The sequence below is a fragment of the Equus caballus genome, chromosome 12 (assembly GCF_041296265.1).
Source record: "Equus caballus isolate H_3958 breed thoroughbred chromosome 12, TB-T2T, whole genome shotgun sequence".
Lineage (NCBI taxonomy): Eukaryota > Metazoa > Chordata > Mammalia > Perissodactyla > Equidae > Equus > Equus caballus.
The window spans coordinates 44,340,864-44,361,272 of record NC_091695.1 but is presented as its reverse complement, the minus strand read 5'-3'; the positions used below and the strand labels follow the sequence as shown (position 1 = coordinate 44,361,272).

The following is a 20,409-nucleotide window of genomic DNA, read 5'->3' as shown; positions in this document are numbered from 1 at the left end:
TCGCTCGCTCTCTAGTCCTGGCGTGAGAGCCACTCCCTGTCAGCCTGCCAGTGTCTCATTGTCCGTCTTTGGCCTGTGCTCGTGCTGAAGCACTGGAAACCATGCGCAGTCTCCATCAGGGAGGACCTGTGAGGCCTCAGTCTCCCGGTCCCAGTACAGCGCCCTCGGTCCACCCATCCTGGCACCTCCCTGGCAGAGATCACATTCAGGCAGCCAGCAGATCAAGTCTAGGTACCTGGGGCATCTCCACGTTGGTCCTTTGCCCATCCCGCAGTCATCCCTTGGAATCCCGCCTATACCCCTTTAGTCCCTTAATACAAAAGCTCTAGTTTCCTCTTCGCCCAGTGTAGCCCTTGATGGCTATTTGGGATGAGAGACACCAAGAAGAGCTTATACACCCCGTGACTAATCCCAAACTCTTGGAAATGCGAGTCTCATCTTTCCCATTCTTCAAGGGTTTAGTGTTTAGAAACGCCAGGCTCTATCTTGCAAATCAGCGAAAAGAAAGAAACCTGAGTGTTTGTTGTTAGAAACAGGTTGAGCTGTTCGTCTTTGTCACATGCTCTTCCTCCCGTGACGACCTTGCCCTTCACAAAGACAATTTCCTCCCAATATACAAAAGTCAGAGGCACAAGCGACATGTGGAGGGGGCTGCAATGGGTCGTGACGCTGTAGCCAGTATTTGTGGCTTCCTTCCTCCTTCGTGGATCTCATTCCCTTTGCCTCCAGCCAGCGCCTCAGCTGTCCAGGGGCCTTTAGCAGCTGAGGTGACAATATCATAAAGATGTCAGGTCTCTCCAAATTAATAGATAAACTCCCCACAAATTCGAATCAAAAGCCCATCAAGGCTTTTCACGGAACTGGGAAAGCTGATGCTAAAATGTGTACAGAAGAACCAAAGACCAAGAACAGCCAAGCTGATTTTGAAGAAGAACAAGGCGGAGCGACCTGCCCTGCCAGGTAGCAAGACTCATCATAAAGCCAGGTAATCGAGACAAGCAGGCCAATGCTTCTGACAGTCGGTGCTCCTTTATCACAATTTGCTAGAACTTCTGCAATTTTGGTTTTGATTTCTTCTTTGACATGAATTATTCTGAGAGCGATTTATAGCTATAAATATTATCCATTAATAAATATAACTATAAATGCTAGGATCTGTTTGTTTCCTGGTTTTGTCATTTTTCGTTTTATCGCCTTATAATGAGAGATTGCTGTCTGTGCTATTTCTCTCTCTCCCTCCGGAACGTTCTAAAACTTTCTCTGAGCCATGATATATGGTCGTTACAGTAAATGTCCCAAATGGAATTGAAAGGACAGTGCCTTCTCTGTTTTCCTACTGCAGAGTTTGAAATCTTTTGTTTCCAGCTGCCCAAATCCTTGTCTCCCCACTAGCTTTTGCTTTATGAATGTCGGGGGAGGTTATCTGGTGCGGACAAGCTCACAAGTGTAACCATCTCAGGTGTCCTACTTTCATGGAGATGGAGCATGTGTTTTGGTTTTTCACGGTCTTTGTGGCTTTGCGGGGATTCTGAAAGGTTCATGGGAATGCCAACTCCAACATTTAAACCACAAGTCCTCCCTTCCCCTGTCAGATATTGCAAATATTTTCTGTTGAGTTTATCATCTATCTGGTAATCTGAAAAACAATTAACTGTCATCGTACAAGAGAAATCCTCAGTTTCCATTTAGTCAAGTTCATTCTCTGGGGACCTCGTTTAAGAAGTTCATTCCCAGCCTGAGGTCATCAAGACAACTCTTACTTTTTGTTTTTAGTATTTTGTTTTTCTTTTTCACACGTGGGTGAACCCTGTTGCAGGGTTTCTCAATCTTGTCAGTGTGGACATTTCAGGCTCTGTTGTGGGCAGCTGTCCCGTGCATTCAGGATGTTTAGTAGCATCCTTTAGTGCCAGTCGCACCCCACAAGTTGTGACAACAAAAATGTCTCCAGACATTTGTCCCCCAAATGTGACCTGGGGGACAAAATCACCCCCCCGCCCCCCGTGGAGAACCACTGATCTATTTGGCGTTGATTGTTGTATATGGTGTGAGGTAAGGATCCAGTAATTTTTCTCAATATAGTGAATCAGTTTTACTAATACGAAATAACTCTTCTTTTCAAACTTATTTATGATGCCACTGCTTTTACGTACCAAGTTCCTGGATCTGCACGGTTCTGTTGTTTATGGTAGAGACTGAGTAGATATCACAAACTCATTTCTTCTTCCTGGGCACAGAAACCCCCTGCATCTGAACGGGGCAGAAGTGAAGAGGGTCACTTCCAGAGCTGGGCCGCTGGGAGTAGGTGTGTCTTCATCTCGTTCTCTCTCTCTCTCCTTCCCTCTCCCTCCCTCCCCCCCTCTCTGGTCTCTCCATGTGGGCTCTCCCTGTGGCAGCCTCAGAGTGGCTGGACCTTTTGCACGATGACTGAAGTGAGTGTCTCAAGAGAAACTGCAAAGCTGCTTGACCTTTTCTAACTCAGCCTGGGAAGCCCCATAATGTGGCTTCCGCTATGTTCTCTTCATGGAGGCAGCCACGATGTCCTGCCCAGCTTCCGTGGGAGAGCACAGGACAGGCCTCAAAATCCCCATAAGAGATCTGATGCGATTCCAGATCCTTACCCTCACGTGTGGGGTTTGTTTTTCTCTCTAGGAGGCTGCAGGGTCTTCACTTTCTTTCTAGGGGCTCTAGAATTTCATGATCTGCTGTTGTATCTGTCTTTGGTCCTTTTTCATTCAATGTGCTTGGCACTCATGATGCCTTTCAACCTGAAAGCTCATCTTCAGTCCTGGGAAAATTTACTCTATTATTCATTTGAGCATCTTCTCCCTACTATTTTTTTCCTACCCTCGTCTCTCTCCCTCCCTCTGGACCTCCTTGAATAATAGTCTATTTTTCTTATCTTTCCGTGCTTTTATCTTTTTGTTCTATTTTCGTATGTATTTTTCAACTTTATCTTGTGAGATTTTTGATTTCTGCTGTCATATTTTTAATTTCCAAGAGCTCTTTTCTCCAAACGTTCTAATAGCCCCCCCCCCCCACCCCCCCCGCCTTCTTGTCTTCTGGACATAATACCTTCTGTTACCTCCCTGAAGATAATGATTAAAGTTTTATCTGAAGTTTTCTCATGCAGCTTGCATGGTCTCTATCTTCTGTGAGTGTCCTTTTTTCCTGTTTATTGTTGGCTCTCTCTTTTATGTTAGTGATTTCTCTCAACTACCTGGCAATAATTGTTGTCTGTTCATATTTGTCGTGTTAGGAGTGAGCAGGAAAGCCGATGAAAGTTCTGGGTGACACAGGGGCTTGTAAACTTCATGGAAAGTTCACTAGACAGATACCCTGGCATTGGGGCTCCCCATGTCAGTTTCCACTTCTCCCAGAGGACTCCCCCAGACCCCCACCTGGGATATGGGCCTCTGCACACGCTCAGGAAGCTGGGCTGGAGGGCCGGCGCGGGTCTCAGGGTCGAGCATGCAGATTCTCCTGCTGGCCTGCAGGCGGCCCAGCCCCGTCCACTGAATGTGGCCACGTGAAGGAGCCTGGCTCACAGGCCAGGCCTGCTGTGCCCTGCCTGAATTCCTGGTGGAGACTGACGTCGCCAAGTTTGTCACGTAGCAATAGATGCTTGAAAACCCACTGAGTAGGCACTGGGTCAGCTGGGGAAGGAGGACTCAGAGACAGCCTCCTGGGGGTCAACACCCCAATTTTTTGCAGCCTTTTTCTGCCACAGGGTCTTCTGGGTGAGCATTTCCACAGGACAAGCATGGGCCACCCCCAAGGTCCTCCCTTAAACCAGTCACCCACAACCCCAACACCAATCCCCTAGTCTTGCCTCCTCCTGGTTCCTGAACACAAGCCTCTGCCCAGGACTGAGGATGTCGACCTTGGCCTTCTCTCTTTCCTGGCAAAGTCGACAGAGAGACGCCACTTGAAGCTCGGTCTGGGAAGAGCATCCTTTTCCAGGGTCCTTTGGGGCTGGCCACCCTGGCTGGAGCTAGCTGGTGGTGCTGTGCAGAGCCCTGGGGAAGCCAAGTTCTTGGGGTTAGTCCCCAGGGCCCTGGAGGCCAAGGTGTGGCGGGTGTGGGTGTACCGTCGACGTGAGTCACAGGCTCCTGCCGCTTCCCGGGGCCTCAGGGCCTGCTCAAGCAGGTCCCACGGTAACCTCTAGCACAGTGTCATTTGGCACGCCGTCTCTATATCTTGGTGTTCTGATGGGTGACTCAGACTGGTACTCTGGTGCTCCATGCTCAGGTGTCCCGTGTCCCTCAGGGGCCAGAAATGAGGCAGGAGCTGTTCCTAGAAAGTGGGCTCCTGCTTTCTCCCTGCAACATCTTACTCCACTGGAGTTTCACATGTCTGAGGAGAAAGCTTTCCGTTGGCATGGCTGGGGTCTCGCGTCTCCAGAGAGGTGAGACTGAATCCACAAACCCACAGTGGCCAGACCATGTATGACAACAGAACTCTGCCTCACAACCTGCAGCCACTTGCCCAAGAAACCTCTTATCTACAAGAATCAGCTAGGAAGCTGGCCTGCTGTCAGTCAGACTCGTAGGAAGTGAGACTGCTATCTCCAGGAACAATCAATCAAGAGGAAGCCAGACAATCACCTTTCTGAGTCACCCTGGACATCCAGGACCTGATTAGTGACAGCTTCCTTAACTTTTATCCCTTTTTCCAACTTAGGACCAACCAGAGAGAGCCCAATTTGCTCCCCAAGCAATGACACAGGATGCCCCACTTCTAGTTAGCCCGTCCACAGCTTCCCCAGGCCAACAGCCTCCAACTGGGGCCCATCAGAAGCCTCCCTTTTTCTCCCATAGAGCCCTCCCTTGAGGGCTGCCTTTGTCTCTGCTGACTCAAGTGACGGTGGCGGACTCCCTCGCTGTGGCAAGCTCTGAGTCAACGTCGATGCTCACTCGCATTTGCTGGTGTTCCTTTACTTTCACAGAGGGCAGCTGGAACCACCTATGAAGCAATCGGAGTTTCCAAAAGAGATGATGCAGGAATACATGGGAAAAAGATGGAGGCAGACCAAAATCTTCAGCGGTCCATGGGGGCAGGGCCTTTGGGATGCAGTGGACAAAGTGCGCATCCGCAATTTACTCCCGGGCCAGAAGGAGCAGGCCCAGTCTAGCTCTGGTACCATCCTTTGCTCTCCCCAGTGGCCAGAGTCACCCATCCAGGGTCTCCAGGCCCAGGTGCTGTCCCCAGGAGCAACACCAGTTGTGCCCAGAGTCCTTGGATAGGACCCCATTCATCTGTTTCACTTTCTCCAGCTCAGTAGCCAAATGTCCATGCTGAGAAGGCTGGGCTTGCTATCTTCCTCCACCCCCCAGTGAAGCAATTTTCTTGGTTCCCCATCACTGACAACTCTCAGGGCCTGGTCTCAAGGAGCAGGAGGGGCCTAGTCTTGGGGTGGGGAGAATACCCCAAAGTCATAGCCCTCTCTCTCATCCCCTTCCCTGGTCACCTTCAGAGGCAGGACAAAGTGGGAGGTGACTGGATTCCCTCGGCCTGAGCTGGAACAAAGGACAGATCAGACAGGATGGGTCAGCTTATGCTGCAGTAACAAACAACTCTAAATTGCCAGCAGTGTAAAACCTCAACCTCACACGTTAGCAGGGGCTCTGCTCCATGTCGTCCTCACTTGGGGACCAGGGTGCCGGAGCCTCCACCATCCATCACAGGGTGTGGCGGCAGGGGGAGGAGAGTGCTGGGGTCTCCTGCACTGGCAGTGACACGCTCCGTCCTGAAGTGGTTCACCCCCTCAACCCAGACCAGAACATGTCCTACTGCCCCTGCCGACTGCAAGGGGGACAGGGAACTGCCATTTTTCCACGTCACCGCTGAACAGCAGAAAAAAGTCCTTGCAAAATAGGGCTGTGCTCAGTTGCCCCAGTGCCTTGTGCTCCAAAAAAGCCTGATCCAGGCCCCCTTGTCCTTTATCACAGCAGCAAAATCCATTGTGTGTGTGCATTTAATGTGCTTAGCCAGTCTCCTGCCAATGGTCATTTATGCCATTTTCAATCTGTTGTGATGGCAAACAATGACATGATGAATGACCTTGTTCGTGCCTCAATTCACACATCAGCAAATTACTTAAACCCTTCAGTGACTCGGTTTCCTCATCCGTAAATAGGGATAAGAGGAGGAATGCCCACCCACGGGACTTGAGTACTGACCATAAGGCAGGTAACACACGAACACACGGAGCCTAACACCTGGCGTGGAGCAGCTCCTGTGTAAGCATTAGCAATTACTGTTATCATTATTTGCAAGTGCAAACAACGACAAAAAACCAAAACACACATTTGCAAGTGGGTAGTTCAAGGATATGAGCCTTTTCAGCTTCGATCCACTTTCTCAAGCCAAAGTCCTCCCACCGGCAATGGCTGCCCCAGCCTCTAACCCATTTCCCCAGGGAGCACCTGGACGGCTCTCAGCTGCTCTGCGCACCAGGGCTCCCTGACGGTGCTCCAGCCATGATTGCTTTGACGCCACGGATGGCCCCAAAGTGGGGCCTCAAAGATATGGGATGGGTGCAGGAATTCCTTTGCCAACCCACCCACCCTGTGGCATGCAGGCCATAACACACACGCCTCCCCCCGGCCCTCGAGTGACATTTCCTAGAGGTCTCAACCTACTATGAGTTCTCTCAGGAATGAGGTTGACTTCCTGAGGGGCTCCCCTACATGGGGGGGGGTCCCCCTTTGGGCTGGTGGCAGGAGGCTCTGACGCTGGGCAGTGCTCCCCAGAGGTGTCTGCTCCTCCAGGCTGTACCACGGGGGGCCTCCCATGGCTCCTCCCCTTAGGCCGGCCCTGGGATGGGCCATGACCTGCTCGCACCTCAATGCCGCTGCTTTGCCTGGGCCTCTCACCACTGTGGACATGCCACCGCCAGCTCACCCACGCTGGGTTGTTCTCTTTACCAAGCTCCATCCTTTAGCAACCCGGATGCTGAGAGGTGGCAGGAGAGCCACCTGGATCGTCCAGTGTTGCTCGTATGCACTCGATGCATGAGGAAGCCAAGAGAGCCCCACCTGAACCGGAGAGCGGCTGGCCCTCCCGCCAGCCCAGCCTGGGCTGCTCCGAGCCACCCGGCTCCTGCCCACCCCTCCTCACCAGGGGTCCCTCAGCTCCCGCTGTCCTGGACCGAGGCCCTCTGGCAGGTGGCCTCCAGGGACTAGAGCAAGCATGTTTGAGTAAGCCTTTTCTCTCTCTCTAGACTGCGGGGACCTCCAGGACAGGGACCCGTGGTTAGTTCTGATTCTTTGTTTTTCTTCTCTTCTGGTTTCTGGAGCTCAGTAAACACAGCCCGGGTTGAGAGCTCCCAGAAGACAGTCCAATTGTGTTTTAGGATTTCAAGCACCCTAGCCCGCTGCCCTGTCCCTCCCACGTCTGGCGGGTTGAGGGTCTCAGAGTCCTCTCCCCAGGAAGCTCGATGCTCACAGCACTGCTTCTCTCTTGGAAATTTTATTGGAAAGGGAAGTAGACAGCCCCTGCCTCCTGCCCAGGGCACCACAAGCCCTCACTGTTTCCCATTGCCATTGATGGGCAGGTTCACGTGCTCGGGGGAGGCCAGGAATGCCTTGAGCTTGGGGCGGGCGCTGAGGCGTGCCACGTAGGCCGAGAGCAGGGGGAAAGAGTCCAGGCAGCTGGGGGCCAGAACCTGGTGGATCAGCAGCAAGTCCAGCAGGTTGTAGTCGGCAAAGGAGATCTGCAGAGCAGGGGGCCCGGGACTCAGCGGGTGGGAATCGGCCAGAGGATGGGGGAACGGGGGACAGGGAGGCTGAGCCGTTCCCCAGGTCTGCCCAGCTTTGCTGAACGCACGGCTCACGTGCTCTCAGAAGGGGCAGGACAGGGCCAGACGCTCACCTGGTTGCCCACAATGAAAGCCTGACCCCCCTGGTTCTGGGACAGCAGGGTCTCAAAAGGCTTCAGGTGCCCGGGCAGTGCTTTCACATAGTCCTCCTTGCCGGCCTCCTGCCAGAAAGATGCCACTTGCCATCATCCTCCAGCCCCTCACACTGCTGCCCAGCCCAGCCCCTGTCCCTGCCCCATGACAGCCCCTCCTATTTGCCCCATCTCAGTGAATCACTCCCCCCCCCCCGCCAGAGCCCCGGGTACTCCTCTGCTCGCTCCCTGCCCCAGGCCACTGCCACTTCCTGTCCATTTCAGCCGCTGATTCTTCTCTACTCCATTCCCACCTTTCCCTTCCTGCAGTGCTCTCTCACCAGAGTACTGAAAACGCCTTGGAGGGTCCTTCTCAACCTCAAGTTTGGACACCGCCCTGCTTAGACTCCTCGATGGCTCCCCACCACCGTCAGGACAGCGTCCAAGCCAGCTAGTTCAAGGCCTTCAGGCCCTGGGCCCGCTGCACCTCCAGCGCCATCTCGTGACTCTCCCTCTCTCTCACGTGCATGTGTGCACACACCCTGTCTCTGCTAAATTGGTCCCAAGTCCCCGAATGTGCTCCGTTATCTGCATACTTTGTGCACCTGAAAATGCCAGCACCCCCTACAAAAAGTTTGATAGAAATCCTCCTACACCCACCCCCAGGAGGCCCTCCTGACCTCCCCCAGCTGAGGGGGTCAGCAGCCCTCTGCCTCCACGTCTCCTGTCCTTGCACTGTTCTGCCAGTGCCCGGGACTTGACTGGGTCCATCGCCCAGGCAGTGAGGCTGAGGGTTGTGTCTTGTCCATAATGGCTCCTGGCCCCCAGCACAGAGCCAGACCCAGCCCAGGTACCCTGACCGAGGGAGGGGTCAGCCGCAGCCACGGGAGGGGTGGGGGGGTGAGAGGACACGAAGCCCCTTTCTGTGTTTGTCCCTGTGCCCGCGCTCACATAGTTGGTGTAGATGAGAGTCACGTATTTGCAGCGGAGGTCCTCCACGCCGTCATTCACCATGTCCACCAGCGCCGCCTCCCGCTGGTCCTTCCCATACAGCCCTGGGGGTCGGGAGAGCAGACAGCATGACTGGGCGCCTGATACAAAACTCTCAGCTGATCCACTGACACGCCAAGTGGCTGCCTGCAGGCCACAGGCAGGAAGGAGGATGTGGATGGAAGGAAGGGACAGTCCTGACCCACAGAAGGTGCTCAGGACTCAGTGAGAGGCAGCCTGGCATACAGCAAGGATTGCAGGCAGACCTGGGCCTGACCTCGGAAAAGTTATTTAATCACCACCCCAACAGGGCTGCCGGGCAGCTTGATTTCAACGGACGAGGCTCAGAAGGCTGGGGCACTGAGCAGATACTCAGGAACACTGGGAAGGCCCACCCACCACTGCCCTGGGCTGGGGCGCCTGTGACCTCAGGACTCACCGAGGGAGCGGCCCAGGTGTCTCAGGATGGCATTGGACTGGTACAGGGTGAGGTCTCCGTCCTGGAACTTGGGGAGCTGCCCGTACAGCTGGGGGGGTACCACAGGTTCAGTGAGCTCGGCTGCCTGCCACCCAAGTTTTGCCCCCTCCAAGTGCAGCCCCTTACTCCCGCGTGGGCACAGTCACTCACACAGGAGGCCTTGAGTGGGCCCTGCATCCAGGTGTCCACGGTCACCACCTCCTCCTTCCAGCTCTGGCCCTGGTCAGCCAGCAGCATGCGCATGGCCTCACAGCGCCCTGGGGGAGGGGAGACAGGGGTGTGGGGACTCCTCCCCTGATCTCACAGCCTCCTAGGGAGGGGACGAGCCATGGCCACCAGCTTGGATACCCGAGCCTCAGGAGCTCAGAGATACAGGGAAGGTGGCCCGGACTAGTAGCCGTGTGATGGAGGGATAAGCGGGGGTTGGGGTCTCCCTCAGGGGGGCGAGGGGCGTGGGCTGCAGCCCCAAGCCCTGCCGCCTCCTTCCCAGTAGGGGCCCCTACCTCGAACGGAGAAGTAGACGATGGTGTAGGGCGGCACTAGAGAGACAAAGAGAGGTCTGCTAGAGTCTGGGAAAAGGGTATCATGGGAGAGATGCACCCACTTGTCCTCCGGGGTCCCCTTCCCTGCTCTGGGCGCTCCGGGCCCCCGAGGAGCGAGTCTCTGCGCTGGGGGCACCGGGCCCCGCCCAGAACCCCAACCCTGCGCTGGTGGCGTCATGGGTCCTGCGGATCCCCGTCCCGGCGCTGGGAGGGGTGAGCGGGGCAAGGCCTCCGAGGAGCCCTGGCCCGGTGCTGGAGGTCCCAGCCAGGCGCTGGGAGCGCTCCGAGCCTCCTGGGACCCCCTCGGAGGCCCTGTGGCGCGGACTCACTCGTTGCAGTGTAGACAGCGGCTCAGGCGGCGGCGGCGGCAGCGGAACTTCAAGCCTGCTGCCTGGAGGCTTATAAGGGTAGTCCCGCCCCGCACGCCCCGCACGCCCCGCTCCGCCCCCAGTGCTGAGTCACCGCGCTGCCTCTAGCCGCCTCGCAACCTCCTCCGCCTGCCACCCGGCCCCATCATCCCTGCGGCCAAGCCCCCCTAAGCCAGCTGCGCCCCGCCCTGCGCCGGTAGAGGGTTTGCCCAACATGCCCCTGGGGCTGGTGGACTCGCGGCAAAGGTTGGGGTCGAGGTTCCAGAATGTTCCAGAAGCCTTAGGATCCGCCCACTCCAGCCTATTTCCATGGTTGAGTAGCAGACCTCAGAGGCCCAAAACCCTTGCATGCAAACACTTGTTCCCCCAGACAAAGGACACAGTAGACGCTGTACAAAGATGGACACACCCTTCTGCCCTTCACACGGATACACACAAGTGCAAACTCACACTCCCAGTGGGCTTCTCATACCCATCAGGTCTGTGGATGCCACCTTCTGCGTTCTTGTCATGGTCATGGTCCGACGCTTATCATTTTTCTCTAAATTACCTCACTTCTTCGACTCAAATTAGCTTATTTTAAAATGGAACCTGTTCCACTTTCGTTTCACTTTAAGTGGAAATGGGTGCCACTTGTCATATGCAGGAGGTCACTGTAAAAATGACAGGGAGAACCATAGGGGTTTTAAACCTATCTGGACAAAGGGACACCAGACACTCCCTTTTCAAAAGTAATGTTAGGGAGCCCTGGGCATTTCTGGCACAATAGTGCCAAACAGAACTGTGTCCCTCAGTGCATCAGAGTTGAGGACAATTGCAAAGTGTTCCGGGACGAGCTTCGGTGCTGTTTAACCCCATCTGTCTGCCTTGGGACCCCTTTCAAGAAGTTCAGGCCCTACTCCCTCTGGACAGATTTTGGGGACCCCTCTCCCTGATCTAACAGGCAAATCTAACAAGCAAACTGCGTAGGCTTTAAGCCAGCCCAGTAAAATCCAGGCTGCGCTGTGAAGCATCCATGCGGGCTGTTGTCAGCCTGTGTCCAATGGCCTTGAACGCCACACCTCATCGCCAAAGACGCCAGCTGGACAGATCCACAGCAGGAAAAAAGGGTAGCTTGCTGTCACGTTTCCTAACTGCATTTCTTAGAGACGGAGGGAATAATTAACAACCCTTGTCCTCGCCTCCCCTCCACACACAGATCAGGTCAGCATCTCTGAACTTGTTTGATGTGTAGCCAAGGAGTTCTTGTTTGCGTTACCTTCAGTGGAGAATCTAGAGAAAAGCCCAGACAGACTCTATCCCTTTTTTTTTGAAATCTAATTGTAAGTTTTTCTCTTTTCCTCTTCCCTGCACGTGCACTGTTTGTGAAAGAGACCCAATTCACCTCACGCAGCTCGGAGCAGCTCCAGCAGAGTGCCCTGTGGGCTGTTCCCGGGGCTCGAACTCCTCTCGCTGATTAGGGAATAAACCTGTTCACTAATATCACCTAGACTCTTTAAGTCGACAGATTGGTAAGCACAAAGGGACCCAGAGAGACTGTCTGAGACCTCCCAGAGCATGGAGAGGACCCGGCGCCGTGGTACCAGCAGGGCCCTTTGCGCCCACTGGCTCTGCAGAGCTCCAGCCGCTGCAGCCTGTCTTTCCTGGGTCTGGGGTCTCCCAATTAATGCTTAAAGGTCCTTGAGTTTATTCGGTAACTGCTTATACTGAATTGTTTATATTGAATAAACCTGTCCAAGTGGACAGGTCACCCTCTGTTTGCAGAGCAGGGAATTACAAACTTGGCGCTCAGGTTTTCTGGCCTTTTGAGCCAAGGCAGATAAAAGAGAGGATGGTTGGTGGCTGATGTCAGAGTTTTCCCCTATTGGCTCTCTAGAGAATCAGAAACTGGTCCAACTTGCTCAAATCAAAACTATCCAATTGGGTCTCCAGGTGACCAGGAGCCAAGCGGTGGTGTCTTGAGATCAATTCTCAAGATGCACCACGGTCCCATAGGGAACTCCAAATCACATAACGAAATAATTTGGCTCGCCCGGGGACGCACCGTAAGGTTGATCACCAGTGCTCTGAGCCCCTACGATTGTGTTAGACAATCAGCAGGAGAAACCGAGGTACACAAGAGGGCAAAACCGACTCATTGGTGACATTTAGAGGAGCCATGCCCATAAGCAGCACGCTTCTGATCCACACTCGAAATCACTAGTTTGACTTGCTGAACCAGAATGGGAAACAAAATATCAAAACCGGGTAGCTGTGGGACATGTGGCAGCTGGCCGCCAGCTAGTACTCCAGCCAATTTTACGTGGAATTTTTGTTTCAGACAAGCCCGCCTTAAAGGTCACCCCTAAAAGAGGCAATTCAAAACCTCTCAGAAACAACTGAGTGCATTCTTTGATTGATTGTTATGCAGAAGCTTCTAAAAGGTGAAACGCTTGCAAAAACTGCTCTAAAAAAGATCCTAAAAGAAAAAAAAGAAAAGAATCTTTAGTAAAAGTTTTTAGCCATCTGAGCAAAGAAACTTAATTTAATTCATGTTCCAGAAAAACAATTTGGATGCAGCTATTTTTTTGAGTTTTGTACCTGAGCCATGGCTAAAATTTTGAAGATCTCTGTTAGTGTCTATCTGTGTGTCTGTGTTGGAAGTCTCTATGCTTGTCTGCCTCCAGTGGTAAAATTTCTGAAGGAGCTCTGTGTAATCGGCTTGAGGTAAGCACTTATATAAATCATTTCTAAATGTAATAGATATTAACCCAAATGTCTTTCAAGTTAACAAGATATAAAATGATCTTTGGTAAATGAAAGTTTGTTTCAGTTGTTGGTTTAATTGAAATAGACATGTTTTCAGAATTAGCAACATTGGCTATAGTGCAAACATGTTATCTCTGTCAACAAAATTTGTCAGTAAAAAATAACTTAGAGTAATAGCTGATTTTGTCTAATGTCTCATGAGGTTTTTGTAGGCAATCTAAATATAATTATTGGGAACAAGTAGATTAAATGGGTGTGAAAAGGATAAAAAATTGGGGGGTGAACTTTTTAACAATAATTACGTGTTATGGTGTGTGTATTCGATATACCTTCAAAACCTTTTGATGATTTGAAACCTTAGAGTTTTGCTAAATTAAGTTGAATGATAAAAATTTGTTGAGTGTCTAGGTCATTTCCACGTAAGATAAAAAGTTAAAATTAATTACCAGGCATAGATTTGTCTGCCTTTGGCTCCTTATTTCAGAGGAACTGGAAGATCCTTGGGTTTATTGATGAACATGTTTTCTGCCACACTGGGAAATTTTCTATGGGAAAGTACATGTTTCTAGAAAGTCTGTATACAAGAAAAGTAAGGTGTATGTTTCAGTAAAGAAGGTATAAGAATGGAGATATTTTTATTTGTTCTGTTAAGAAAGACAAATTTGTCCCAAAGTGCTAGGGGGAAGAAAAGGAAAGGAGGAATGGGACAAATTCTAAATGTAAAAAGCAAGTGACAGAAAGTTTGTGGAAGTAAAATCCCAAAGAAAGAGTTTTGTGCATGGACAAGTCGGCTAAGATTAAAATGAATTCAATTATGTGAATAAATTTCAATATCAAAAGTAAGCTGGGGCAAAATCAGAATTTGGCTTTCTCTCTCTTAAAAGGATAATCTTCTTGAATTTTTGGTGTGCTCTTGATAAAAAGGTTATATTACATAAGTAAATGTTACTAATATAAGTGTTTTAAAGATTATATAACATTCCTAAAATTCTCATTCGTCCTGGTTATCAGTCATAAGTCTAGTTATTATCTTAAAATGTGGTATGTCACAGAAGTAACCAAGTTTATTTGTCAATTGCCATTTGTAAGTCTTTTGTCATCTATAGATAATTATTGTTTTACTCTGCTGCTTTTGCAAATATGTTTCATCTTCAGAGAAATTCATGAAAAGGACTCTGGCACTTACTATGAAATACAGGTCTCTGGTAAACGTTCAGGTCGTAAAACTGAACTAAGTTAAAAAATTACAGGACTATAATGGAGAAACTCATAGGTTTATAAACTGGTAGCGAAAACAACTGAGGGGGGCTTTTAAAAAAACTGACTAGTTAGTGCAGGAACTGGGTGCCTAATTTTTCACTCATTGCTCAGCTTTTTATGTATATATATGACTTAAATCTGACCGTCTGACTTGATGAAATGGACACCAGAAGGAGAAAAAGCCATAAACCCCTTAAAGTCCATCTTGGCGAGGGCCCAGCTTTAGGTCCCCCTAATCTCAAGTTGCCATCTTCTCTTTGTACACAAAGATAAAGGAAATGCCATTTTTAATACGTTGTCCGGTAGAGGTTTAAAAAACCCTTTTTTAGAGCATCCCCAAATTGTGGGCTATTCCAAATGGGTATCTATCGTCAGTAAAGTCTGCGATCAGCGTTGACCTATAAGATATTATAGTCAGCAATTAACCTTAGTAGCAAAAGGACTTCCATCGTGTGTGAGGGCTATTTCAGTGACAGCTCTCCTGTGCAAAGCCACTAAAGAAATGGCAATGGAGTCTCCTTTAACTATTTATGCTCCTCATTCAGTTAAAGCCCTGGTAAATCCTCATGACACTCAACATTATTCTACAGGTCCATTAACTTCTTATGAAATTGCTTTGTTTTCTCCTGATGTAACTTTACTTAGCTGTAACAGATTAAATCCTGCCCCCTCGCTCCCAGGTGATGCCAAATCAATGAAATCTGATCATGACTATACAAAATTAACTTTAATTTTTAATTTTGTTAATTTAATTTTGATCAGCTTTTGACCCCTAGCGATGATTTACGTGAAAGTCCTATAACTAATGTTGACCTCATATTATTCACAGATGGCTCATCCTTGCGAGGACCTACCGGGAAATATGAAGCCCGACATGCTGTGGTTTCTCCCATCTCCATTCTTGAGCGTGCTCCGTCCCCTGACCCCCATTCAGCACAACAGGCTGAACTTGTTGCCCTGACTAGAGCCTCTTGTTTGGCTAAAGGAAACCGCAGACTTTTTTTACTGACGATAGATACCCATTTGGAATAGCCCACAATTTGGGGATGCTCTAAAAAAGGGTCTTTTTAAACCTCTACCGGACAACGTATTAAAAATGGGGAAAAAAAAAGTAGCCTCCTTGTTAAAAGCCATTTTACTCTCTAAGAAATTGACAATAACAAAAGTACAAGGTTGCTCCAAGGTGGACGTTTTAGTAACCAAACCAAACAATAAGTTAGCAGATCAGGCAGCTGAGGAAGCTGCCACGCAAGTGGAGATTCCACAAACTTTGACATGCCCCTTGTCCTTCTCTGTCTCAGCTGAGGGTCTGTTCAAAAGGGGGTGGGGGGTGGTTTGATTCGCACAGGAACCTGTGGATTGGGCTTCATCAACACCCAATGCATCCTTTAGAAGCTCAACTTCCATTTCTACAGTATATTCACGATTTGACTCCTCGGGCCTCAGAAAAAATGATCTCTTGGGGAAAACATTACTTTAGGAAACCGTCTTTTACCATAAGACAGAAAATATGCTCTAAATGTTTAGTCTTCCCTAAACAACCAGGGAGACCCCTGCGTAGTTCTAAAGGAGCTTTCCTTTTGCCAGTGGGACCGTTTGAAATTTGGCAAATGGATTTTATCCAAATGCCTCCTTCCCAAGGTACCAATATGTACTTATGATTGGCATGTTCTCTCGTTCAGCTGGAGCATTTCCTGCCGAAGGGCCATGGCTCAATCAGTAAGTAAACTACTACCGGAAAATACCATTCCAGAACGGGGAGTTCTGGCAGAACTACACAGTGACCGGGCACTCATTTCACTGGACAAGTTATGGAGGAAATGTGTAAATTTCTGGCCTAATGGGCCGCATCTTCACTGCAGCTACCACCTGCAATCGTCAGGCCTAACGGAACGAACAAATGGCATCATTAACACCCAACTGGCCAAGCTCCCAGAAGCCTTTTCTTTACCACGGCCTAAAGCCCTTCCACTGGTATTGCTTAACCTAAGATCAACACTCTTTGGGAAATACCAATTGTCTACATGGGAGGTTATTCCTGGGAGATCTATGCGTCTAGATGAAGGATTATATGAACCTTCATTACTAAAAGGTGGCACACTTCACTCTTGTAAAATCTGAATCAAACTATTAAAGGAACGCTCGAAATTGGTTGCTGATGCATATGACGCAAATTTACCCATGGCGGAAGCCATACGGACTCACAATATACAGCCTGGTGACTACGTGTATTGGAAACGTCACTCTTTGAAAAACTGTTTGCAGCCCAAGTGGAAAGGACCTTTTGACTAATTCCTGTGCAGCTAAATTACAGGGAATTGACTCTTGGATCCATATTTCTCACTTAAAAAGGGCGCCTACTCCGGACTGGTCCCCAGAGCGGGTTTCAGATTTATGACTGAAACTATGCTGACGAGACCAGGATGGAAAGCAGCCGACAGCTGATGTGGACAGCTCTCCCACGAGTCTGGACCAAGCCAGTAATTAAGGGACAATATGCATTATTTTTGTTTCTTGCTGGACTCACTCTTGCCACAACATTGTCTTTCCAAGGTGCCCCAATTCTTAGATACTAACTATTGGTCATGGAAAAAGGTTGCCACTTTGGGTCCAACAAATGGTGTGCCCATAAGTCAAATACTCATGTACATCTCTGAAGCCCAGAGTCTAAAATCTACCTTACACAAACCTGTTCTAAATCTTCCTATTAATTCTGACTTCACAGGATACGTCTATTATATAGGGCATATTCTGGGGAAAACCTCCAGAGAAATTCTGCCAGTGGACATTTTTGGGAGAAAAATTATAAAAACTATATTCCCAATTCTCATTTTGATTGGGTTAATTATCGTATTATTCAAATGTTATGCTGGCTGTTGAAGGAGGTAACAACAGGACGAGGCCTGGATCACGTCAGCTAGGAAGGTAGAAGTGATCCAGATTGCTTTTTTTTTTTGCTTTTTCTCCCCAGATCCCCCGAATAGATAGTTGTATATTTTTAGTTGTGGGTCCTTCTAGTTGTGGCATGTGGGACGCCACCTCAACATGGCCTGATGAGCTGTGCCATGTCCACGCCCAGGATCCAAACCAGCGAAACCTGGGCCACAGAGCACGTGAACTTAACCACTCAGCCACAGGGCCAGCCCCCAAAAGCCTTTATCCTTTTACATTTATTTAGTTTACCTGTCTTTAGCAATTATATTTATATCATCTACAAAAACCTCATGAGACATCAAACAAAATCAGCTCTTATACTGAGTTGTTAGTTTTGCTGATACATTTTCTAGCAGAGAGGACGTGAGCTCATTTGACCAGTAAACCCAGGCTGTACGTCTCCATCATATCCAGTGCTGATATGCCTGAGGACACGTCTATTTTAAATCAAACCAGCAAACTTAAACAGGCTTTCCTTTACCAAAGATCATTTCATGTCATGTTAAGTAACTTTCTGTTTTAGAAGTTTTGGCATATCAATCAAAGACTGCATTTCATTACGAAAGATTTTGAATCCTCTCTTTTCTGAAACAGAGGTTTCCCAGAATGGCCATTACAATTTTAAGTTGTCTCAAATGTTTACTTATTTTTACTTGCTTAATTTTACATCAGGAATTTCAAGGGAGTTGAAGTGAAGCTCAGCTTGCTGGGAAGCTCAGCAAGAAAGTAGAGAAAAGCAGCCAATTTGGCTTTGGCTGCTGGCATGTTTAATTATTTACTTATTTTCCCGTAAAGAGGCAGTAAGGTATTTCTGATTTTATTTAGAAGCTTCAAAAGATTAAAATAGGCTTCCTGTTGTTGTAGCTGGCTTTTTCCAGTTGCATACATCAGTTTGGGTGAACTAAAATGGGCCCATTTGGGCCGTTTTTAAGTGAGATCTCCTTTAGCATGTTTAATTAACAGTACCTGAAAGGTAGATTTCTATGCTCTTACAATGTCAGGCAGGGGAAACATTCCCCAGTGAGACACAATGTTTATCCCCATGACATAATCTATAAGACAATCCGACAAAAGAGACATAATTATTTTGCATAAAGCCCATTTAAATAAACCAATTTTTACAAACCTTTATCTTAATTTTCCCAACTCTAATAATTCTAATTATAACATATTAGAACTCCATTAACAAGTTTCGGTATTACATTGTTGCATAGGGGAAGCATTCCCAGTTGAAGGTCACATTTATTCCCAAAGCAAACATCCAAGCAAAGTTGACATCCTCTTTGTATAATATTAGCTTAAACACTTTAATTTGTATAGTTTTACTAACTTTAGCAGCCTAACTGTTGCCTCAAACAATTGCTGATTAGGTTTCTCAATCTGATTTCTGCCTCCTGACCTTTTAAAATTTTTCAAACTGGGGTGAATAGAACAGGTTTGTCTGATGTCCTTTAATGTTGAGGAGCCAATGGGGGGGGGGGTCCCTTTAGCCGTACAACCTTAGGCAGGGTTTTATTAAAACCTTGTTTTACCTTTATTCGTGGCTGTTCCATTTACCCAATTTTTCTTTTAATAACTAGCTAAAGATTTTCATTCTGTTGGCCTGAGTCCTGTGACTCTTCCCTTTCTGATTTCTCTTTGTTAACTTAATGTTTTCATTGGCATCTATAAGACCAGGAGAAGAAGCTGAGACCCCCAAATTTGATTAAGTTTTTAAGACTAGTCATTGTATTTTCCTTTTAACTTGGTCTTTTCATAGGAACCAATAAAACAGCTGTTTATCATGAGAGCTCTCTGAAAATTTTCCAGATTTAAGGATCTGTTGCTTGGCCATTTTTTTTTTCCTCCGGAGTCTAAAGAATATTGTGGCCATGTGGTGTTACAAAAGAAAATCATCCCTCTTCAGACGTTGGCTTATAGCTATAGGTCAACCATCAGCCACCGCTTTTCCCAAGGGGTTCTTAGGTGCGGCACCTCCCATGTTAACACTTTTAAAAGGAAAGACAAACAGACAGACAACAACAAATACCAAACAAGCGCAGTTTCCCAAAAACCCTCAGCCACAACTGGAAGCTAAAACCAAAACCAAAACCGAAAACCAAAGTGCTTCCAGTCCCTGCTTAGTCCGTGTCCTACGCTCGGGGGGCGCCCAACAAATGAAGATCCCCTATGCAGATTTTCCCAATGAGCAAGGACAAGGGACCTCGGTGTGCACACCCAGGGGACTTACCCAATCTGCTTGAGGTGTCACAACTTTAAAACAAACGGAGCCCAGAGGGCTGCCAGGTGCCCATTATTTCCAGCCAGTTCTGTTGGAATAGGTTAACAAAAGGACAAAAACAAAAACTACTAGCTACTTACAAGAGACATCTTCCTAAGTCCTGAACCTAGTTTCTTCCACCACCAAAGCAAAAGCACTGTGGACCAATGACGTCTGTTTAGCAGCCTGTCGCTTGGGGCTGTCTCTGAGACAAGGGGCTCAGGCAGCTGCAGGACAGCTTCCAAGAGAGGCCTTCAGGCAGAGGCCAGTGTGCCACAGGTGAGACGTCCACCTGGGACATTGTCTCATCTGGGTCACCAAATTGATATTGAACCTGAAGTGAGTTGGCTCACAAGTTGCACAGCAAGCCAATCTCTGACACCGGGTGTAGTGGAAGAAAGTAGGAATTTTGTTTTTGCACAGCGCTGAGCAAGGAGAGAGGGCAGCTAACACTGAAATCCTAAACTCCCCAAAAAGCTAAATGGAAGGGTTTTTATTTGGGGTTTTAGGTAGGGGAGGGGGAGCACATGGCCTTGCTGGTCGGAGCTTTCCCACCAGCCTGTTTGGCCTTGAGACTATTGCAGAGAGGAGGGAGCCCATGACCTTGCTGGTCAGCAGCTTTCCCACCAGCCTGTAGCTCCTTGCAGGGAGGAGATAACAAATCCAGGTGGTTATCCTTGGCCATTTGTCTCCAGGGAGGATAGTGGATTCTGGAGCCAGGAAGCCAGGGAGTAAGCAGGGAAAGAGTGTTTTGGTTTTAACCCATATATGCTGGGTTTAATGTAGGGAGCCTGATATCAGGGCCAGTATCATTGCTACATTCTCTCCTTGCGGCAAAGTCCACAGCCTTCTCAGAGATGACACTCCCCCGTCTCTGGACACACTCACACATCCACACCTACCCTCACACCAACACTCACACCACCCTTTCGCACACTC

General features: G+C 48.9%; 1 protein-coding gene and 1 long non-coding RNA gene across 2 annotated transcripts; one reads left to right on the top strand and one right to left on the bottom strand.

Annotated features, from left to right (window-relative positions):
• Positions 1 to 7,454: 7,454 nt before the first annotated feature.
• Positions 7,455 to 10,649, bottom strand: LOC100053249 (glutathione S-transferase P). The gene is made up of 7 exons (XM_001498106.7): positions 10,230 to 10,649; positions 9,862 to 9,897; positions 9,509 to 9,615; positions 9,320 to 9,407; positions 8,842 to 8,945; positions 7,873 to 7,980; positions 7,455 to 7,714 (listed from the first exon to the last, which is right to left on the bottom strand). Coding segments are annotated over exons 1-7 (633 nt in total). The 5' UTR covers positions 10,231 to 10,649; the 3' UTR covers positions 7,455 to 7,525.
• A 1,622-nt stretch (positions 10,650 to 12,271) lies between these two features.
• LOC138916741 (uncharacterized) lies at positions 12,272 to 18,747 on the top strand. The gene is made up of 2 exons (XR_011424086.1): positions 12,272 to 12,974; positions 15,959 to 18,747. It is a non-coding gene; the product is annotated as an uncharacterized lncRNA (long non-coding RNA).
• The last annotated feature ends 1,662 nt before the right edge of the window (positions 18,748 to 20,409 follow it).

Excerpts from the sequence above, each read along its gene's own strand:
- LOC100053249 (XM_001498106.7), bottom strand. Across the intron at positions 9,616-9,861 it reads CGTCTACTTCTCCGTTCGAG|GGCGCTGTGAGGCCATGCGC; the intron begins GTAGGGGCCCCT and ends CCCCTCCCCCAG. Across the intron at positions 7,981-8,841 it reads CTCTCATCTACACCAACTAT|GAGGCCGGCAAGGAGGACTA; the intron begins GTGAGCGCGGGC and ends TCTTTCTGGCAG.